Source organism: Erithacus rubecula, assembly GCF_903797595.1.
Source record: "Erithacus rubecula genome assembly, chromosome: 3".
Lineage (NCBI taxonomy): Eukaryota > Metazoa > Chordata > Aves > Passeriformes > Muscicapidae > Erithacus > Erithacus rubecula.
Genome location: NC_136689.1, coordinates 125623847 through 125647480, shown reverse-complemented (window position 1 = coordinate 125647480; position 23634 = coordinate 125623847). Strand labels below are relative to the sequence as shown.

Genomic DNA, 23634 nt, shown 5'->3' with positions numbered 1-23634 from the left:
CAGGTGAGGAAAGGAAGCATAAATATCTCAAACCTTTCTTTACATGCAGCCATTTGCAAACTTTGGAAAGACCACAGCATGCTAAAAGCAAGGGTTTGTGACTTAAAGGTGTATTAGTTTTGGTTTTTTGTATTATTTTTTTCTGATGTTTTGGTCTGCCCTGAATTGCACTGGCTTTCTAACAGGATACTTTGTTTTGTTTGCTATTAATGCAAGAAATTATATCAATTCAGTTTATGATCAGAGGCCAAAAATGCTTTCAGGAACAAGTCAAGCTAGTCTGCCTGCAAAGACAAACCACCAAAACCCCCTAAAATTCCTGTTTAGCAAGTCCAAAAGGATACACTGTTCTCAGGTCTGAGGCCAATTGTTTCCAATTACTTTATTTCTAGGATATACGTGTAAAACTGAGATTCTGAACTTCAAATGAACAGAACTGTCACTGTGTTTCTGTTATGTCTTAGCCAAGTGCAGGAAAATAGTCCATCAAATATTATGTGTAACCAAACAACGTGGGTTTTTTCATTACTTTGTCCCATCCTTCACCATGATTTTACAGTCTGCTGATAGCAGAGAGCCAAGTGTGCCAAGACCTTGTCAGATCTTGCCAGACATCAACACCATTTCTATTTGGATGCCAAATTTCCTGAAAGGCATTTAGAACTTAGTCAGAAGAATATCATTATTGAATAGGAGGAGATGAGTGTCTGACATGGGGCAGTTGGTGAGTTTCTTGGAAAGAAGCCCTTGGAAAACATGAGCAAAATCAGCATTGGGCAAAAAGGAAGAGAGAGGATGGATGTGGGTTTTTTTTCTCTAGAGTGAACCAGTACAAATATTTTATGTTACTGTGCCAGAAATGCAGATCTAAGCTGAAAGACTACAGGCCCAGGTTAACACCGGCCCTCAATGAGTCTTTGGAGGAGAGAAATGCCAGAGGCTAAGGAAAAGAAAGTAAATAAATGAGGGAGGAAAAGAGGCAGAAGAGATGTCTGTGCTTTGATATGGGTGGCATGAGAAGGAACAGAAGAATTGCTTTCAAAGATTTTCTTATTATTTTACACAGTTTAATGAGGTTTCTATCCCAGGAAAATCACAAGGGCGTGAGTCCAGAAAGGTCTTGTGCAACTATCTCAAAGCCCTGGTAACAGTCACATTCACAATTTAATGACATAATTTAATTTTTCTCCTCTTTTCCTTAGACATACCTTACCTTGCCTATACCAAAGTCAGGTACCAACTCCCATGATGGAATCATCCATGGAAACAATTCTAGAAGACTATTTTCTGCAGCAACAGGCAGCACTGTTGCACATTATGAATGCAAGTGGATGGCAACTGCCTGTGAGAAATAAAAGCTGACTGCAGTACATGCTCAAATGCATGTAAAAACAGTTTAATCATCAACCACTCCACTTCCTGCACACTCCATTGCAAGTTGCTCTGCACCTCAGGTGTCAAATACGACCTGGGGCCTTCAGGAATACTGGGAAGTTGACAGAGAGTGATGATTCTCAATAGATTCCTAAAATACCTGTGTGAGGTATCGCACGATCAAGATACATTAAACTATTTCACAGTACCTGTAATAAACATTCAGTCTTCTTTCTCATCTTAGACAGTGTCCAGTGAAACACTATATGTTGCAGAGGAAAACTCCTTGGAAAAGAAGGAAGAACATAGTTCCCTTCTTCCAGCTTAGTAAACTGAGTACCCTGAGGGCTGCTGGTCTTAACTGTTAAAAGACTGTGTGGCATTAAGTACCTCTGCTTTTTCCTCATCACATGTTAGAGATGGGCTTTTGGAGGCTGGTCACTGAAGTAATTTTGAAATTAAGGGTTTTAGTGTTTGTTGTTTGTTTTTTTTCATTAAACACAAAGTTTTTATGAAAGGCTTTGGTGCAATAATTTTTTCAAAGCCCATTGAGCTCAAGTTGTCCAAAAGATAAGAGTGTGGGAGGGGACCTTTAGCTGTAAAAGCAGGTTTGTTGTTTTTTCTTTTTTTTTTTTTTTCCTGAGAGCTACTTCTTGGTGCAGAAGTGGTTCATTACCTGCTGTTAGCTGAGTCAGGAAAATTAAAGTAAACTTGCCTCAGCAAGTCATAACTTCCTTCTTAGCTCAATATAAGTGGTTCAGGTAACTGTGTTCCGCCTTCCTTTCCCAGGAAAGTTCCGTTTGCATCCTCCCAGTATATTCCTGCGGAAGAACATCAAAATGTCAAAGACAACTGAAAAATGGGTCAAAAAATGAGAGTGATCCTTGTGGCTGTCTCCTTCCTAAGTAAGAGTATCACATTTCCTAAACACTCACACCTAAGCAAGGAGAGTGAAATGTCAGATTGTCAAAGAGCTCAAACTTCTGAAGATACAGTTTCAAATAGCAAGTGAAAGTCAAACTTGGATCTTTAGCTCCTTTTTTCTTCCCAAAGACAGTTACAGTAATTATTAGGTTTTAGCTTTCTTGAATCCATTGTTACTTCTGTTGTGTCTATCCCAAATCAGCAGAGTTTCTTGCACAATGCTGCTGCCCCTCTAGTTATGCCGACCATGCTTGTGTTTTTCAGCACCTGCTGTTTCTTTGATTCTGTAGTTTGGCTTTCAAGTGGTACATAACTAAAAAATACTCTCTTGAGTTTCATTCCTTCTATTAGTAGTGTCCCAGTAATAAACAATGTAGGGTAAAAAAAGCTGAACTTCAAGCAGTGTGGACCCAGACTTACATGTGAAATAGAATAATTATGTCCTAAAGTTTGCAAAGCAAGATGTTTTTCCTAATCTAAATTACTTGGAGTTCTACTGTACAGTGCTGTAATTGCAACAGTGCTGTAATTGCAACATGATGTTTTCTCTTTTTTTTTTGTATCCAAGTTTCTTATTTTTATAGAGCTGTGATTTTAGCCAGAAAGTAAAAGTCAAGCATTTCCTAGTGAAAAAATTGTAACAGTCTTCTCTGTTACTGCAGAAATACCTATTTCAGGTATGGGATATTTCAGCTACTGTATTCCAAATACAGAGAAATCCGGGTTAAATTTGCGTCGCTGCAGATCTGTGGGTACATCTTATGGTTCATGCAAGATATTCTCAGGTAGATGGAGAATCACAAGTATGTGATGGGAAAGCAAGAAAATTTACACATGGGAAGCATTTTTTGATTACCCTGAGCTCAGAGTAAGTCTGATTTCAATTTTGTTAACACTAAAGTGGGACATTTTCTTGATACTTGTACAATTGCAAATTCAGTTGGTTGTTAACCAATGCTAATTCAGACAATTATGGGAGGGATATTTACCTTGTGAAATAATTCAACCGGTACTGGACTATGACTTGTTTCCACAGCTGGTATAGACTGCTCCTCTTGCTTTTAGTGAACTAAATTTTAGGAGACTGGTTTCTCTTCAAAATTTTTAATGTAAAAATGGCTATTTACATTTCCAAATAGGCCACTGATGATCTCCTAGTAATGTTAGTTATTGTCTTAGCAGTATTTATGATGGATTGGGGTGGGGTTGTATTGGTTTGTTGTTTGCATGTTTTTATTTAATAGGAACCAGAAAAGGACCAATTTTAAGCAGTGATGACTTTAAACCTGAAGTTTAGTGACCTGAAGTTCATCCTGGACAAAATACTAATACTTACTTTTCTCAAATTCTTTCAAAATCCAGTGTTAGAATTGTGCATACATAGAGTTGCATTGTTATAAGGTTATCCTGGTCCATTGTAGGAGAGAAGCTGCCATCCTAGGCTACAGTTGAGGAAAAGGTCAGGAATGGGCCTAGCTACAGCTTTGCATGGATTGGAAAAGGTTGGAGAAGGATGTGCCCTTCAGAGGATATTGCTATGAGGAAAATTTGGGAAATTGCTCGGTTGAAAAGCTGGACGAGGGTGCTGTTTACCTGCCATGATGAGAAAGGAAGTATTACAGCATTAGAGAATCCTTCAGGTTGGAAAAGACCTGAGACTGAGTCAGACCTTTGCTGATCTCCATTTTGTAAACTAAGCCATAGCACTAAGTGCCACATCCAGTTGTTTCTTGAACACTTCCAGGGATGGTGATGCCACCACCTCCCTGGGCAGCCCATTCCAATGCTTAACAACCCTTTCCACAAAGAAATTCCTCCCCATGTCCAGCCTAATCTCCCCTGGCACAGCCTGAGGCTGTGTCCTCTTACCTTGTGCTAGCTGCCTGGGAGAAGACTTCACAGGAGAGTGATTCCTTCTGAGAGCACAGACAGGTCTGCCTCAACTGGCCTGACTCAGCACATTTGGAACAAAACATGACTAAGTGCAGAAAGAGGCGTTTGTAATGCTTGCTCCAGATCACAAAATAAACAGAGTGAATGTGCAGCTGCCCTGGTAGCAGGAACAGAGCCTAAGCCTTTGCTCTTCATTTGGCAGGAAGAGCTGCAGTGCCTGCATAGGAATGAAACACTTTCTTTTCACCAGACCTCTTTGCCACATTCAGAAACACCAGTGATATGATTCTGCAGCTGATGTGAAAAGTGGACAGAGCCTGTAAATATTTTACATTAAGAAAACAGCCAGTATGCTCCCAATTTAGTACATACTGATTCTTCTTGGTATCATCTTGATTATTCCACCTCTAGTAATACAGAAACCAGGATCCTGAACTGAACAAATTCAAAGACAAATGTCTTACTCAGGAATAAAAAACTGCAGATTTACCAAGATCACAAACCAACTTCAAACATGTAAAGCAAAATCACCAAACTAAGAACTTAGTGTCGGGTTCCTAAGATTTCTGCCATGCTGACAGTTTGTGATAAAAAAAGCCATAAATCTTGTTTGCAGAAATTCATTATGTAGCATTTAACACAAACGTACAGGATACTGTTATACAGCCAGGTCTCTGGGGTGATTAGCCCAGATTTAAGAAAAAAAATCTCAAGGAAAAGCAGCTATTTACTAGAACAAGGATGAGAGCAGAACAAACTACCAATTTGTGCAATTGAATCAAGATAAATGTTAGGAACAACATCAAATAACAAATAACAAATCAAACAGAAATAATTATCTTGATCCTAAGAGATGCCAAGTATAAAGCTATTAGTAATTTCCCACAAAAAAAAACCAGACCAGTATCTTTAGAGAGAGAGAGAGTGAGAGAGAGAGAGAGAGGAAGAGAGGGAGAGAGAGAGAACTAAAATTACCTGAAACATTCAGGAATATGTTTTCACAGTACCAAAGGAAAGGAATTCAGGGAAGCCACGCAGGAGTGTGTCCTGAGAGACATGCTGAATAATCAAAGGAGCAATCAAACCCACACTGCAGTGACAGCTGTGGGCAACAACACAGACAAGGCCAGGAAGAAGATACAGTCAAACCAAGAGCAGAATGAAAATGCCAGAGATAAAAATGTATTTTGTTCTATCCGTGCTAATCCATACATATTAATGTATGGGCTCTCTTCCTTGGTTGCAAAGCTATCCTCCCACTACCTATAGTCACTTCAATGCTCAATCTCAACATGCAGCTAAATAATTTCTGCCAAAGCTTTTCCTGTCAGCTTTCTTGCATTCAAACACACATGCTCATTCTTCCAACTTTGAAGCATCATCACTATTTGCAGGAAGCCTTCTCCTTGCACTAAATAGAACTACTTAGCTGATTTACAGGGCATTTACTGTAACTGTTTTTGGGGACAAACAAAGCAGTCTTTTCTTTTTCCTTTTCTCAGCAAAGAATCAGAACTGTCAGATGTATCCATTAGCAAAGTGTTAGTCCAAGTATTCTGTCATACTGCTGTTATTACAGGAAAGACAAGAAAAGCAATTTCAGACGAGGACATATGACTTGGCAGACAAGTGAAAAAGAGATATCAGCCTAATATTCCAAGAAGAAACTTCGCTACTGCCAGCTAGCTGACAGCTACAGTTCATGTGCATCTGCTGTTTCCCTGGAACTGCATTTTGCAGAAGTGTGAAGTCAGACACTTCACAATTCTAGCAAGTTAAGACACTGAAGAAAAAAACTCGGCACTCTGAATCCATATTAAAATAACCAAACTTTAATACTTTTTTTTCCAAGATCTAATATACAAATACAATGGTAATAATGTACTCTTCTTTTGTAAGCTTGGATGAAATATATTGAAGTCCACTTTTCGCATGTTATATAAATAATCATCTAAAGCAACCTAGAAAAGAAGAAAAAAGCTTAATACACACAGTGCACCAAGTAATTAGGCATTAAATTTAAAATGCAATAGAAGAAACTGAACGAGAAACTGAAAAAAAGGCTTGACAGTTTGCCTGTGCTATTAAATGGTAGTGTAATCATCCCATTCCAAGTATATAAAAGAGTCAAGTTTTGTGAAGTGTTATCTTTTAGTAAACCAAACACCAAATTATTAAATTATTAGGATTTGGGGCTCTTGCATCAAAACAGTAGTTTATGAATAAACAGGCATCTTGGGTGGAATGATGTAGTTAAAAGAGAAGGACTAGAAGTGTCGATCAAAACTGTAAGATTCCACAGTCAGTCACACATTATGGTTTCTATGAATTTTAGGTACTACATCCTCCCAAAATAGACATGTGAAGTAGCAGTTAACCATGCTTAATTTGATACTCTTCACAAATTATCAGCACAGTAATAAACCCATCACTTAAAGAGTGCATATATCACACCCACCGTACAGAAAAAAGCAGGATACGCCTTCACAGGAACTTTCTTACTGAAAGATCTAGCCTAAAAGTAAATGGGGTAAGGTGGGAGAGAAAAACAAAACACAAAAAAAGGACTTATCAGAGAATTTAACATTTCCAATGAAACATCAAGTACTATATATCATGCTTAGAGGCAATAAACTGTATTACCAGCGTTAGCCCTTTTGACATCCTGAAACTGTAACATTCAATGCCATGAAAGCTGTGTACAAAAGTAGTTGCACAACTGTTTGTAATACTGGGAGAGGTTTGCTAAAATACTTACATGATTTTACAGACCTCAAGGCTACATACTATAAACCAAGGAAAATTAGCATGCCCTGGTCCAACTAAGTCCCAAGTTGCATCTGGTTTGGTAAACAGTTTAACCGTTTTTCCCCCCCCACAAAAAGACAGAAATTATGGAAGACCAGAAATGCATTTTCTGAGTGCACCTTTTTTTGTTCAATGTTGCCACCTATCCCAGGAGTCCAGTTGTAAATGCTTTGGTTACATTTCTGAGACACCAAAATTATCTCAGTTCTTCAGTATCTATATACAAAAATCTAAAAGCACAGCTGCATCAAATCTGCAATTTAAACTCATATTCAACTCAGTATATTTAACAAAGCTGAACAAGTCTTTCTGTAATGCCTATCTATAAAAACAAAATCCCTCCCTGTTTTGCCTTTTCTTACTGGCTAAAACAACCTACCTCTCTATAAATACTGATAAGGATGTGTGAGTTTGTTTAATTTTTCATGGACCTTTCCAGACAACTGAGAAAATGAGCCTGAAACTTTAGGAGGAAAAAATGATCAATCTTTTCAGAAGACAAATTATTTTAAAATTTTGTGATATAATAATACCTGTGTGTGTGTTTATATCTATTTCTTAAATAGAAAAATGCTCTTCCCTGATCTAATGCTCTGCCCTTCTATTATTAATTGCAAAATGAAAAATAAAGTAGTCTTGCTTGACCTTCTCAACCCAGAATGGGTCACATATAATTCAGAAAACATTTTATCTCCCTTGGTAAAGTGAGTCTCATAGTGATGTAACTGAGACAAAGGCAAACAGCCAAAAAGGAGACCCTTTTTCACAAGAGGAATCAGGAAAGGGGTGCTGAAGAGAAAAAGGGAGAATGTGTAAATGTATTTGTAGGCTTTCAAAGGGAACACTTTGAGGGACTGACAGAACATTATGTTATATGCTTTTATGATGATAAAACACACAATTCCTAAGGAAAACTGCAATCTTCATTATCATATTTTGCCACCTGCTGGTCAGCAGTTGCAGTGTCAGGAAGAGCTGATCATATTCCAGAAGCTTTTTTTTTTCAAGATTAAGGGCCACAGGACTACAATATGCATCATGTAAAATGGCTGAGACTCCATCCAGCATTTCAGATTTATCTGTCTGTCTCCTAGCTATGAAATGGGGGTAGTAATTGTTACCCTCATCCTCTAAAATACCTGGCCTGTGCAACAAATGCTGAGATAGCTGAAATCTCTCTGCACGTCTGAACTTTACCCTACCCTGTAATCCCAAATAAAACAAAGGGTAAGAAGCTGTGAAGACCCTCAGGCAAAACAAAATGGTTACTTTATACAGTAGAACAGATGCATTTCAAGGCATCAGCCCATTAGATTTACTTAAAGTCCTGAAATACTCAGCAAATGCTACCAGCAAAAGTCCATTTCATCCATTAGGCAGAAAGTATCCTTGTCCTTGCATTAACAAAGACCATCTGATTATGGAGGCCAATACTGTTACTGCTGCCAGTGATGGCCAGCCCAGGTGGTTTGAACACTCTAGAGTTCCTGCACTGTCAACTACTCACTGATGATGGAAGACTAGAAGCAAGTACTCAGAGAGGGTTTTCTAAAAAATTGTAATTAAGATGATATAACCCATCTATTAAAAAATATACAAAGGGGAGAGAAAATGGGAGGAGTGCCAGGATCAACATTCAGTTGAGTAAAATGCTGATGCTGTCATAATCTGGTTTCTTTGTATTTATACTTTTCTCTTTAGTCTCCAATTACATGATCACATTGCATATCTTCCACCCGACTCTCCCAGTGCATAGCATGGGCAGGGCTCTAGGAATGAAGTGGGAAGAAAGGAGGCCTGTTCTCTTAAGTTGGCAGGCTCATGTTGGGAGCCAGGGGACCAATGCACTGTGAATTACCAAATTATCTAAAGGCTCTGAAGAATCAAATTCTCTTCCTGCTTCTGTCCCAAAATTTCCATACAATACCAGCAACCAAATTTTAAATATGCTGACCATAAATACACATTACTCACTTTCCACACCTCCCATCCCTCATATGAGGCATTTCAGGCCATGCACTTGGCATTTTTCTAAGCTAGAATTGCAACTAAAGGCAATGGGTTTTATACACTGGACATTATGGGTTGAAGGGTGGAGAATAAAAAAAAAAAAAGAAAAAGAATCAAAATATTTCAGCTTGAACAAAGGTAATTGACAGTTCTGATATTGTACTTTGTCTCTGTTCCCTGCTCCTAAATGGAACAAACAGTTTTCTTGGGCATGCGACCACAAAAACTGAGACATCAGGTTAAACAACATGAACAGGAATGCCTTAAATGCAAATTTAAATTAGTGTATGAAAAACAAAGCTGAAGGGTACACAGAATCACAGAATGGTTTGGGTTGGAAGGGATCATCTGGTTCCAACCCTCCTGCCACAGAGAGGGACAATTCCCTGGTTGCTCAGAGCCCCACCCAACCTGCCATTGAACACTTCCAGGATAGGACATCCACAGCTTCTCTGGGCAGCCTGTGCCAGTGCCCCACACCCTCACAGTAAAGAATTTCTTCTAACATCTAATCTAAACCTGCTCTCTTCCAGTTTAAAGCCATTTTCCCTTGTCCTTAATGCCCTTGTAAAAAGCCCCTCTCTGGTTTTCTTGTAGAACCCCTTTAGGTACTGGAGGCTAACATATACACATTATTAACATAAAATAAAAACATTCAGCTCAGTAGGCACTGGCTGAACAAACTAGAGATTCTACATTTGACCTGCTGAAAAAAGATGAAGGGCTCTCCTATTTCAGTTGCATAAGATAGTGTGATCACACATAATACTGTATTTGAGGATTATACTAATGGTGCAAATGCAGAGATAAATCTGGCATTTCTTTACTCTGAATTAGTATCCTTCCAGACTACCTTGTTTTACACTGGGTGTAATATTCAAAGTGTACATGCACTTGCAGAGTAAGAAACTCTTTTCAGCTCTTTGTTTTCCAGCTAGAGGCAAAGTATTGCCAATAAAACATTCTTCTGCTTTTGTGCTGTGCACTAGCAAGCATCTCAGAATGTAGCTAGAATAAAAGCATGAAAGAAAAATAGAATAAGACTCTGCAGTTCTTCAGGGCCCATCATCCACTGTTCCAAGCAGACTCTCCTAATTGACTTGGCTGCATGCCAGAAAAGAAATAAACAGAAAGCACCTTTCCGAACATAGTTTTGGGCATGGCTGGTCATGTTAGGGAATGAATCCCCCCTCCCACACACACACCAACCAGCAGTTAAAGGCAACATGCTCTGTTTTCCTGGCAGCCACTCCACTGTGCTGTGAAATACCATATGCAGATGTGCTTTCTATGGTGCTCATCCCATGCTGGTACATAAAGTTTCTTTCCTCTACTTTTTCAAGTAATAATTCTTTCAGACAGCATTTATATATAAGAAATTGGACCTGGATGTGAGTAAATTGGTGTCCTATATACAAAGATAATATTTATACAGAAGCAGTGTGTGGGATTTTTTTAATGCAAACTCTCAAAATAATAAAAGGCAAAATATTTGAAATTAAGCATGCAGCTTTAAGTCTTCTAACAACAAATGCTTTGTGAAGACTAGCATCAGTTAAGTTGATTTAGATAAATAAAAAGAAAGGAATCTCACATGTTCTAGATGAATATGGGCCTGGCTGGCGATGTCATATATTACATCTCTCACATTTTTCTCTTGCTTGCCTCTTATGAAATCCTCTTGTGAAACTCCATGCTAGACATAGGAAGGAAAACCAAAATCAAAAAAGAGAAAAAAAACCCTCTATAAATGTCAAGTTTCCATTTCTGCTTCTCAAAAACCTGCCCCAGCAATGAAGCCAAGGATTAAAGACTGAAACAGCATAAATGTCATATCACTGCTCTCTCATTTTTTAATTCCCTTTCTTTTGGTCAGTCACTTGGAAAAAAAATAAAGAGGACGAAGACAACCGTTGGTACAGACTCTCTGCACAAATTTGTTTCCTAAAATTCTGTGGTCAGTAAGACAACAGTCAGATTTTAAAGCTTGGGGGATTTAGATCAGTTTAGATACCTAATTTTTGAACTAAAATCCAAGAATCAATATTAAGCAGAAGAATGCTAGTAACAGCTACCACAGAAGCCATGTTGGCTTTTGAATCTTGGGATTGGTGTGCATATCCCAAGCTTGCAAAAAAACCAACCAACTAACCCCCAACCCACAAAACATCAAACAAAGCCATATTCAAAAATCAACCAACCAATAAAACCCAGAACCACCAGAAAATAATCCTTCCAAACCCCAAAAAGCCAACTCCAAACTCATTCTTTGACTGTAATGACCAATGTTAAGACAGAATATGACATACTCAGAACTGCACCAATTGCCCACTCCTCTCAACAACACTGAGGCATGTGAGAGCTGTATGAAGGTGGGCAGAAAGGCTTCACAGGAGGTAGACTCAGGAGAACTCCACAGTTCTTGCCAGCAGCTGAAATGCTTACATGACTGTCTGCACAGAAGGGACACAAGCTGTTCTGACAGCTTCACTGCAGAACACCTTCCATGGCAAGGAATGACTGAATTTTCAGGCTGTGTTTGAAAAGCTGAAAACTTGGAAGGCCTCCCATAACATGCAGTCCCAGAAGGGCTGAAAGGAGAGTGCAATTCCTTTCTGCAGTCTTACAACCCTGACCTACATTAATACCCACTTTTTTTTTGCAGCTACCTACATTAAACTTAAAATCCAAACTTTTAATTGTATTGAAATAATTTAAAAATGTTAATACGGTTCTTTTTCAACTTAAACAAAATTTATGCAATTATGGTGATGCCTAAGGTGGTTGTGTTAGTATTTTCTGAATATAAAGACAGGAAATAGAAGACTAACAAGTGAGATGCCTACAGATTAACCCATGGAACATTAATGAAAAATACTGAGATTTAATCCCATTTTAAAATGCAAGATCTTTTAAATTTCAATGCCAATTTGATGTACAGTTTAAACTAGAGGACTATACCATCTCCTACAGAAATATACACAATATAGGCCTATAACTGTCAAATATGGAACAGAAAAAACCCCCACAAACCACCAGCACATTATGAAAAGGTAATAAAGACAAGCACAAGATTGTTCAAAAGAAAAATTTTTCACAGTGTTTCCTTTATAGTGATAGGAAGAGAAAAAAAAAAGAAAAGAACCACACCCAACCCCAAAATACAGAACTCCAGGCCCCATTTCATACATACACTTTTATACACTATTGGAAAAATTCCTGAAACCTAAAATATTACTACATTTAATAACAAGGAACAAATAAAACCCAAAGAGAAATCTTGAGTTTCTTGAAGATCACTCCTCTCACGTCCCAAAAGATATAAAACTATGACAATGGCATATTGCAGGCTACAGCAAAATGAGTCAAATTGAATAAAAAATACAGCATTTCTTTCTGGCATAATAAATTATGATCTCATATCTAGCTTTGAGAAACACAGTTAGAAAAACTACACAGTTCAATTCCAGATTATTTGCTTATCTTACCAACATACAAATGTCCATGGGGAGAAAGACCTTTTGTCTTGTACAATGATACGGAGTTGCCCTTAAACAGGTAACTATGCCTTGTGCTTTCCCAATGTGACTGGCTGCATGGTCAGCATGGATGTCCCTCACACCTAAAATTGCAGAAACAATATGTTTAGAAACACAGTCAGGCCTTTTGAGGGCCATGGTCTTCTCTGATGCATATCACAGCCATACTTTAGGAAAGCTACGTGCATTGATCCATGACAGAACTGCCCATGTGCATAAACTGCCTTGAGATCTCATCTGAGAGGTGCAAAACAGCAGGAAAATTCATTGATTTCCACATCCAGGAGCAAGATGCCTCTTGTTGGCTGTATCTGCAAATGGTATACTTAGCAGAGCAGCACCTATGCAGATATAACACACTCTTATACAAACTCATTTTCATTGGCATGTCCTCTCCCAGGATAACAGTACTCCAAGAACTGCTTGTCCTGCCAGAAAGTCACTCAAGTGTGAGATTCCTGACAAGCAATAATGCTTACAGGTGGTTTCATGATTAGCTGCAGCTGATTAATCAGTGTAGTGAAGTCAAAGAGAATGTTCCTATGCTTCACCCCCCAAATCCATATTTCTGCCCCATTCCTTGTGCTGTCAGAAGCAATGAGGCAAACTGAACCAGATCACCAAAACAATGGAAAACTAATGTTAGTTACTGCACAGTCACACAACTGTGAGAACTGAAAGAGGGAGATGAGTGTGGCAGAGCAGCACCATTGCTCTTCACAGCAAGACAATACAAGCTTGGCTTTGACTATTAAGCTGAGCTGGGATAAAATGAATATTTAAATTAAAATTTATAAAAACTCTAACAGAAGCAGTATTCTACAAAGAAAGAATTGAGGATACAGCAATTACAGATTGATAAGCCTAACTGACTCCTATCTGGAAATAACACTGGGGGTACCAAATTCACTGCAGAAGCTTGCCATGGTCTTCAGTCAGTCTCAGAATCCTCTGTGAAAGAGTGACTATACCCAGACTACAGGGACTGATTTTGGCAATGGCAGCAGAAAGCAAAGTGTGGCTTGGAGGAATCAATGGATATTATTTACTAACTACTTGGCTAATTGGTTAGAGAGCACAAGTATCAGTATTTTTAAAGGATGGTAGTTGAGAGGAAGTACCAGGACTCCAGGTGACAAAATTACCAGTCCAAATGTGCTTGACAAAAAAAATCGGCAAGAATAAAACAGCACTAGTGCTGAGAGAGAGATATACATTAACTGGAGACTGGTCAGGAATAGAGTCTAAAAAGCAAAGGAAATTTAGTAAACATGACTGAATGAAACTAGGTCCACCTAATTTAGAAAACACTGCTGATCAGCAACACCAAGAAAGGGGCTGTATTTGATTTGTTGCTCTGTTTATGGGGAAATCACAGAAGTTAACTGTTTAATATGCAATGAAGGAAACTTTTGCTTTTGTTACATTTGTTTACATTTGTTACATTTGTATATTTAAGAGAAGTTAAATATGACAATAGTACACTTAGAATATCCAGAGTCTCCATACAGATTTTAAAAAACAGTTTTATCTGATTTGTACAAGGACTGAGTCATCCAAGCATGACTGAATTTATTCAGGATTTCTCAGAATGGAAGACACTGGCATTTCTCATATTCCTACATTTCTTCAATAAGAGGTTCAGAAAGATGCTTGCAACATTTCACTGATTTCCTCCTGAGGAAGCAAAATTCAGATGTTAAGAAATAAGTTCCTTGATTTTTCAAAGAAGAACATACTCACATCTCTGTTTTTACTTCTCTTTTTTCTATATTTTTTAACTGTTTGGATACCAGTATTTGCCTTTCATCAGATTAGTCTGATAAGAGGAAAATATTGCCACTACAATACTAAACACTAAATAATAATAATCTTTTTTTTTTACATCCGAGCTCATATTGGGAATACTTACATAATGCAACAGACACTTAAATGAAAATTACCCTTTTCTTCTCTACAAATGAACAATCATTTCCCAGTCTGTGGTTCTTACATTAGACATGACACAGATAGTAGCTCTTGATCACAGGGATCATCTTTGTTGCATTTTTTTCTAGCTCTTAAGTTATTGATAATTAACCTACTTCTAGGAAAAGGAGAGGATTCAGACCCAAATTTATAACATCACCAAAGGAAGTTTATAAGTTGGGAAGTGGCTGCTTCAAGATAACCAGTGTCCATCACTGCAGTATAGAATGCTGCAGGATACCTACAGCACTTCTGACAAGTAGGACAATCCAATTACACTGAAGAGCTGAATTTACCACATCCTATAAGAGGAGCAAGAACTGAGACAATAAAGCAACAAAGAACAGTAGGAAACTGCACTTCAATGAGATCTGCACTGAGCAGCTTTTCTGCACGGAAAGCACAGGGTTCTACGACAGCTACAGTACAATTCCACATTTATGGTTCAGCATTCAAAAGATATCTGAAGTTCTACCCAGGACAACTTTTCCTGAAATTAAACTCCAGTTAAAAAGAGAGGGCTTTTTGAAATATCAGTAAATACTGTACTTGCACTAATGAGTCATCAGCAAAACCTAGAAAGGGGAAAACACCTACCCAGTGTTTCCAGGGTGAGGTACAGGAGAGCACTCTGAGTGTTCTCAGCGTACGTCTCGAGCTCCTGGATATTCCGGTACGCCCTATCATCCAAATTCTTCTCCTGGAATATAAACACAGAGCTTCAGCAGAACACAAACATAACTGCTGCTCATACAGGCTTATCACTACAGTCATGTCAACCCAATGCACCACCAAAACCAAAAAAAGGACAAAACTGACAGACAGAGTGAGACAGTATAAACTCAGATAGAGGCAGTCATTAAAGCTTACAGCAAGCCTAACAAACAACTGCTAAACTGCAGTTATAGGAGCTTATACATTTTCTTATAGGAGCAAATACAACTTTCTGTAATAATATGGAATCAGAATTCTCCATTAAAAAAAACCAGAATCAGCCAAAACAAAACATCACATGGTATTCTTACATTATAGGGTTGTCAATTTTATTATTTAATTTGCACCTGAAGCAGACAGAAAATTAGATAAATAGGAATGTATTTCTTGAACACCCAAAATGAATTTATGAAATGCACACAAATGTTAAAGTCATGCAAAAAAACACAGATTCATAAAATCATAGAGTGGTTTGCATTGGAAGGGATTTCAAAGACCATCTAGCTCCAAGTTCCCTTCCATGGACATGGAAACCTTCTACCAGACCAGGCTACTCAGAGGCCCACCCAACCTCTGGACCTCACAGAGCACCCACAACCCCTCTGGGCAACCTGTTCCAGTGCCTCACCATCCCCACAGTAAACAACTTCTTTCTCAGATTTAATCTAAACCTGCCCTTCTCTACCTCAAGGCCATTCCCCCTTGTCCTATCACTCCATGCCCTTATTATAAGTCTCTCTCCAGCTCTTGTAAGCTCCTCCTAGGTACTACAAGGTGCTCCCCAGAGCCTTCTCATCTCCACAATCAACAGCCCCAAATCTCTCAGCCTGTCTTCACAGGAGAGGTCCTCCAGCCCTCTGAACAACTTAGTGGTGCTAATAAATAATATATCCAAAATAATAAAATACAACCAAAACTATAACATCCTCCAGCATTCTTCCTGGGCTAGGGGTTTCTGTGGCTGAAACACATCACTCTTAAGACTAAAAAACAGTCTTAACACTAAGAAAATATGAAGTCTTTCATAGCAATGACCCTCTGCAAGTAGCTGATCATCAATTTGCTCAATTTATAGCTTCATGAGACACTACTTTAGCAGCAAAATCAGCTTAGGAGATTCCTGCTTTTCATTCTTGTCCTTGTGTCAGAGTTTGTACCATCACTGTACCAGCGATATTCTCAATCTTGTTTTTTCCCAGGAAAAAGGTGACTATTTTAAACTTCATGTGATTTGAATGCTCCAGTTTACACCACTGCTTAGAGAAAACTCCACAGCCATGATAAGGAGTAGCATGAAAGCATGGCAGAAGGGTTCAGATAGGTCATTTAATTTTTGAGATTTTATATCCACGTGAACTCACAAACTATATCAATTTAAGACAAAAAAAAACAGGATTCTATTAGCCTTTTTGGCAGAAAGAACAGAAACTGTGAAGAGTAGCATCAAGAAAGAATTTTTAAAAATGTAGCAGTATCATTTTTAAAGAGAAATACGGCTATCTGGAAAATTACATAAGCTTTTGTTTTATAAATAAACATATAAAAATAAGGAAAAATAAATATAACTAAAGCCAGAATCAGACTCTGAAGAGTAAATACTTACTCTTTCATCTATGATCTTCATGAACCACATTTTAGTCAAGTTATGCCTCTTGACAGCCTGAAAATTATCAAATAAAACCTCCATGTTAATGTACACAAAGTGATGGTAGTACTGCATTCTGAAGGCTGAAATACATTTCAGGTAATGAATACAAGAATTGTATTTAAAGTAGCATGTCAGTGGAAAATGAGAATATTCTTCAAATACAAAAATTTTCAACTGGCATTTACTGCAAGTTGCTGCACACAGAAAATGAAATACCAGACATCAAGCCATCTAACTAAAAGCATTTCTTTAAAAATTGTTTTGAAATTAATTTATTCTTGGAGTCACATATTCCCACAAAATATTTGCAGATAACTATGTTCACTTTCCAAAAAGAACAGAGTTTCCTCCAGAGTCCAGCAATAAAAATATTTCCCCTGCAAATTCTCAAGAAAATGACAGTACAACATACTGTAAAGACAGAATGCTAACAAAGCAATGCAATTAATACTAGGTGTTTGTTTAAAAAAAAAAATCTCATATTTATGCATTTTTCTTTTGGTTCTTGTCTTATATTTGACTTCCTTCCCATGCCACTTCATTCTATCAGCTTATCTTCAATCCTCTTAATTCCACACTTTGAATTTTTCAGACCACCTTGCCAGAAAGGCTACAATCACACATAAAGACATCTATAAACAAAATTTACAGAGCAGATTTCTCAAAATTTAGTCCTTATCGTTCCCTTTCAACTTCTTCCTTACATCCATCATATTAGTAAGTATTTTTCAAGGTTTGACAAGACCAGATCTTGTTAATTCCATAATTCTGCTTGAGACAATACTTGGTTTATGAAAAGGCAAATTTTAAGTTATAACTACAAATGTCAGTTTTGAGTCTTTTTCACCCCAAATATCATTTCGTAAATTAAATCCTTGAAATACTAACAAGTCAAGACTTAAAGGACCAAACCCAGCTCTGCTAAATTACCCAGTTTATATATTACATCCATGTTGAGTTACCTTCATTCAAACACATGGATCCTAACTTCTTTAAAGTTTGAAAAATTAGCTTCTTCCACACAATGAACAGAGAATTAGGCCTCACTTTTCATACATTCAAAACAGACAGAAAAGTAAGATTATGCATCATACAGTTGTTGTGTAAGTTTATATTAAAGTCACCAAGAGCTGAGCTATTAATAGTACTAGAAATACTATTAAAGGCTATTTATTTATTTACTAGATAAAAATTTGGAACCCAAATGCAAGTATTCTGGGATATACAAAACTTCAGGAACACATTTAAATATCATAAATTAAACTTATTCTGGAAAATCACATATCTCATGTTAACTCAACAGCAACAAAGAATATCCATAAAATATACTGTGCAAAGACACATTAATTCTATTAACAGCTCTGCAATACTTGTGAGTTCAGGTGTCTTTCCAAATCCTTTTTTCTAAGAATTTCAGTGACATGCTTGGACATTTGTGAAGTCATGGGCTTCAAATAGGTCCTTGGGTTATTTGCTGAAATATGAAAATAAAATCCCATCTTGACTGCAAAAGTCATAAAGTCACATTGAATTGTTAGTTCACTCCAGTGCTCTGCAGTGCTCAGAGCTATCAGAGCTCCTAAAAATATTTTTCTGAATTATTTTTCATAATCTTATTTTGCAAGCAGTTCTTGGATTGTATTATATTGGTCTTCCTTTACAGGAATCATACATGAAGTGAAATCTCACCGAGACCATTCTTCTTCCACTTCAAAAACCAATTTCCTGTTTTGTAAGAAAGGAGTTTGACTGGCAGTCTTTAGCTACTGGAGAGAGTTACAACTGGTATCACAGAATCTGAATTGCTTATATCTGAATCCTGTACTGGTTTTGGCTGGGAGAGAGTTAATTTTCTTCACAGCACTTTTATGGGGCTGTGTTCTGGATTTGTGCTGGAAACAGTGTTGTTGGTCAGAACAGATGCACCACAACACACAAAACCCACTGACATTACTTCCCAAAGTAATATTAAAGCAAATTTTAGGACAAGAAAGGTGTATTTTACCTTCCACAATTCTGTAGCAACAGGCTGATGTGGTGGGTTATCACCATATATGCCCTCCACAGCATCCCTCCAGAACTGCATCCGCATCAAACCTGTAGTCTTCTGAGTTATGGAGTCTTTGATCTGGAAAGGATACATCTGGAGTGAAATTCAGTGTCTCTAAGACTCTTGGTCTATCTATGCTGAAAAGACAGACACAGGACATAGTCAAACTCAGCAGGGAAAGGGCTCAGTTCTGACTTGAATTTTATTCCTTATAAAGCTTAGGAACACCACATAGAGTAAATGTGAAATCTTCACCACAACTTAATCTCTGTGGGTTTTAAAATTAAGTGCTGGGCAACCCTAACCTTAGCTTTCTTCCCTGAAGGAAAAAAAACAATGGTGACAGCAGCAAGGGAGGGCACACCACAGGATGCCAGAAGCACAGCCTACAGAAGCTGGCCAGGGGTTCTGCCTGGTCAGCTCATTTCCTGGATCACTCCTTTCTGGCAAGCACTGCCAACTTTCCTGGTTGCACTGGCAGTTTCTGGCCACTTAGCAAAGGGGAGAGACTCCAGCCACTCCTCTCCCACAACTCTCTAAAAACAAACTTCCCTCCTGCAGCCTTTTCATCACCTCACTTCTGCCAACAAAGACTTGGTCCTGATTATAGCATCCCATTTTTTGACCGACCTTCTGCAGTTGGGATTTAACTGCACTTTACCCATTAACTGCACATGAAGTCAGGATTTAGATGCAATCATTTAATGGTATCAAGAATCACTGCTTGTTATAATTCAATTTTAAAATGCATAAAGAAAAAAGGTCATAAAAATTATACACATAAACAAAATAATACGGCAGGCTGGGTATCTTCCATGTGCTATTCAAAACTGGAGGTTTATACTGCACTATTTATTCATTGCCCTCGACAGTACAAAAGTTAATCTTGGCAAAACACCACTTACTACAGAAAGAGAACACTTACTTTCTTACAAGCATAATTTAGAATATCAAAATTGTTATTTTAAATTTCCAGAGTTCACAAATGTATTTTAATACCTGCCTGAGCCAGTTCCACATTGAAGGCTCTCAAGGCAAAAGCAGAGGTTCGAGATTCTGCAGGCAACAGCAGAGAACACAGAAACCCTTCATAGTCACGTTTCCTATAAAAGAATCAAAATGCACATTTGTCACTTACAGCTCTGAGTCAATTAGGTGTGCTATTCCTTAGCACTGAACTCCTGAAAGAGTAGCAGAAAATTACAGCTCAAAACTCTGACTTTGCAAAAGTAGCAGCTTTTAGGCTTGTTTTAAAATAAGACCAACTCCAAGAGAGAGGGCAGGCTGTCTGAACTCTCGGTGCACCTCTGAAATCCACATCCCAAAATATCTGGCTGAAGCCATGAAGCAAGGCTGTGGCAGAACTGCAAAGAGAATCCAGATTGTCCCACTTGCAGATTTCTGTTCCAAACATGAAACCACATTTCTTCACAAGACTGTGCTTTGGAGCCTGGCAGTAGAGTGCTTGTTTAACCATTAAGTTTTTGTTTACTGGTAACTATATTCAAAGCATAAAAGCTCCAGGAGTTGGCAGTTTTGCTGCAGGTAACTTGCTGCCAACCCGGAGTGGTGTGCCTTTGTTTGGCCACGTGGGTGTGCCATGAAATTAAAAACACAGTGCACAGAATCATAGACTACTAAATTGTTCCAGCTAACAAAAACACCTGACCACCCCTGAAAAGCTAAACTGCTTGTTTTGAACAACATTTTTGTGTACTTTCTGATAAGCCTGAAACCTGATTCTTCCTTAGAACAAGATGAACTCCCATATTTGGCCTGGAGAATGGAGAAGCAGGTTGTCAAGGAAAACACATGTACTCATTTTCATTAAGTTTGCTGTTCTTGTATGTACTCAAATTTCTTTTGAATATGATCTTATAATAGAAAGCCAAACTAAACCCAAGGGTTATTAGGGTTGCTACTTTTAGCATCAAACAAAAAGTGAAGTTTAACAGAGATGCTTCACCCTACAACACGGCAGCTGAAAATTGGGAAATGCTTAGTTTCCACAACTGTTGTCAAACTCTTTTAGAGCTTGATGCAAATCCAGAAATATCAACCAAAAAAATTACATTTTTGAGTTGTAGTAGGCTTTAAAGGGCCCCTTCATATTACAGAACAGATGCATTAAACCTCCTACAGTTAAGACACTTTCTGAAAAGTATTATCAGCTCAAAACCTTTTATTTTTTCAAGATTAATTGTAGAAATACCCAGTGTTGCTCACTCTAGACAGAGCTGCCTGGTTTACTGCCACATTTTCCCAGTTCCAATCTGTGTTGTTCACACAACACACAACCACCTCCACTTTCAGAAAGGAAACAAATATGTTACACAAAGTACACACTAACACAATACAGATCCCTGTGGTAATGGTATATGGTGAGGGTTTCGTTTTTTTCAATTATTCCACACTTAAAAATTTAGTGTAGCAAATCCATTAAGCCTCAGTAAAATAAAATTGATATTGCTATAAATCACATTCCACCCCAACTTTTTTCATGTATCAGTGTAAGGAATGAAGAAGGGAGGGAATGACCTTAAGTTAGGTATTGAGTGTTTTCATAGTTTTCAAATAAATATAAGCTTACATATGAGCCCACAGACAGAAGAAAAATTAGTAATGGTCATAACTGGACTTTCTCTATAATGAATTTATAATAAAGCTATCAATCCACAAGCTTGTCTTTGACAGCAGGCATCATAGACAGTCAGAGACGTAAAACATACCCATAACATAAACATATTTTTAGTCAAACAACTTGAAGTGAATTTAGTTGTTTAACAGAAAAAGGAAGATCCAAGAGAAAGGGCATCTTCCATATTGCAAAAACAAACATACATTATTAAAGCATAACTCAGTTGTACTTCCTAATGTGTTGGAGACTCAAATCCAGAACTAGGGAGTTGCTGACACTTGCATAGCCCCAAGTATTTTATTTCTGTTTGAATAATAATTCCTTCCACTTATTTTTTATAATTATTATTTCTATGCAATATTTGAGCTACTGGGAACAGCAGCTTCAATTAAATTCTGCCAAAAGCATAACTACCTTTTATTTTATTATTTTGAATGCTTGAGTATTTTTCTAATTAGTCCTTTTATCATTTAACAAAAATGCATATTAAATAGTTTTAATTCAACCATCTCGTTGGAACCTAACTCCTCTGTCCACAGTTGCTTGTTACTGGAAATATTTCACTTGCAGATGTTAACTTTACCTGTATAATGCCTGTACACTCAGCCCCTGGTCTCCTGAGTATGAGAGAAACTAAACCTGGGTAGAATAACTAGAAAAAGAAAGCTGTATTCTGATAACCATGAAAAATGCAATGTGACTGTGCACTCCTGCATCTGTACAAGTCAGTTTCTTGGTGCTGCACTGAACATTTAAGATTGTCCCATTACTTTCCCTTAGTTTTCCTACCTCAGACATTACTGCAGACCACAGACACCTTTCCACTTTTACAAGCACCAGTTTGGAGAAGATAATCCTGTTCCACTCTTTCTATACGCACATGGAACCTTTCTTCCAGCTTTTGTCAATCATCTGGAACAACAGTATTGTTCAAATACTATTGTATACACAGGAAATTATCTAGGTCTTTACTAAGAGACTTGTTCAACATCTTACTTTACAAAAATTTAATTTGTGGAAGCAGTTAAGGAGCCCTACACGTTGTTTATGGACCAGAATCCAAGAAGGAAAAGTGGCCTGACCTCAAAGTGTCTGACTGCGCTCCTGCTCCTCTTGGACCATTTTGGGTTTGACAAAAAAAAAAAAAGGATGTTTTGGAAACATAGCCCTCCTCTTGCGTTTAGGATAGAGAAGGTTCTGAGCTGCTCCAGCTGTCACATTCCTCTGCTTCGGTCCGTTTTTCCAAAGAGCACTCAGCATGGTATTTCTCAGCAGCCAAGACCTGAAAACACCCCGTGTTTCTAAATACCCACTTCGGTGATTTCGCTCTCCAGAACACCGATACAAGGGAAGGTTCGGTACTTCTTGCAGCCATGAAGGGGCGGGAGGAGGGGAGGGAATTGCCGTGGAAGGTGATGGATTGTCCCTCTCCGGCCACATTCCACGCTCACCTGGAAACATTCCTGTGGAACCTGCTCTAGGTGACCCTGCCTGGCCGGGGGTGGGACTGGCTATGTCCAGAGGTCCCTTCAACACAAACTAATCACGGATTCTGGATGCAGTGAATCATCCGCGCGGCCTAAACACGCGCCGGGTTTCCATGCTCCCGACACGGCGCGGTCCCACACGAGCCGCTTTCGGGGCCATGAGAGCCCGAGGGCGGCCTGAGCAATCCCAATCATCCTTTCCGGGAACTCCTCAGCGTTCCCGTCGGGTGGGAAGCGCTGCCGAGCTCACCCAGGCCGGACTCAGCGAACCCCGCGCCCGCAGCCCCCGCGGCGGGCACTCACCGCACCAGCTCGGCGCAGTACTGCACCGCTGCTCCGGCCGCCGGGCCGCTCCAGCCCGCCGCCGCCGCCCTCCCGCCGAGCGCCGGCGGCCGCGCCAGGCGCTGGCCGACACCTCCGCGCCGCAGCGCTGCCCGCGCCATGCTGCCCGCCATGCTGCCCGCCATGGCCGCCCTCCGCCGCCCCGCCCCGCGCCCGGGCCGCCGGCAGGGGGCGCGCGGCGCTTTGTGCCTGCGGATGGCGCCCGGCACGGAGCGAACCCTCGGCACGGAGCGAACCCT

The 23634-nt window shown here is 38.9% G+C and overlaps 1 protein-coding gene across 8 annotated transcripts; it reads right to left on the bottom strand.

The window, feature by feature from the left end:
* Positions 1 to 5995: 5995 nt before the first annotated feature.
* NDUFAF6 (NADH:ubiquinone oxidoreductase complex assembly factor 6) lies at positions 5996 to 23538 on the bottom strand. Of its 8 annotated transcripts, none has more exons than XM_079300927.1 (9): positions 23357 to 23538; positions 19932 to 20031; positions 18884 to 19006; positions 16834 to 16890; positions 15114 to 15216; positions 12498 to 12631; positions 10604 to 10705; positions 6650 to 6706; positions 5996 to 6152 (listed from the first exon to the last, which is right to left on the bottom strand). In XM_079300927.1, the coding sequence occupies exons 1-9, from the start codon at positions 23518 to 23520 to the stop codon at positions 6024 to 6026; spliced, it is 969 nt and encodes a 322-aa protein (XP_079157053.1). In that variant the 5' UTR covers positions 23521 to 23538; the 3' UTR covers positions 5996 to 6023. The 8 variants fall into 8 exon arrangements, with proteins under 8 accessions (XP_079157053.1, XP_079157055.1, XP_079157056.1 ...); XM_079300929.1 differs by having other exon boundaries at positions 19928 to 20031; positions 23357 to 23496; XM_079300930.1 differs by lacking the exon at positions 23357 to 23538 and adding an exon at positions 22356 to 22478 and having other exon boundaries at positions 19928 to 20031.
* Between the last annotated feature and the right edge of the window lie 96 nt (positions 23539 to 23634).

What these genes read in the sequence shown, in the direction of transcription:
- NDUFAF6 (XM_079300927.1), bottom strand. Translation starts at nt 23,520, where the DNA reads ATGGCGGGCAGCATGGCGGGCAGCATGGCGCGGGCAGCGCTGCGGCGC. An exon ending in TCAATGTGGAACTGGCTCAG is followed by an intron (nt 19,007 to 19,931) that starts GCAGGTATTAAA and finishes TATCCTTTCCAG; the next exon opens with ATCAAAGACTCCATAACTCA. An exon ending in TGAAGATCATAGATGAAAGA is followed by an intron (nt 15,217 to 16,833) that starts GTAAGTATTTAC and finishes TTTATATTCCAG; the next exon opens with GAGAAGAATTTGGATGATAG.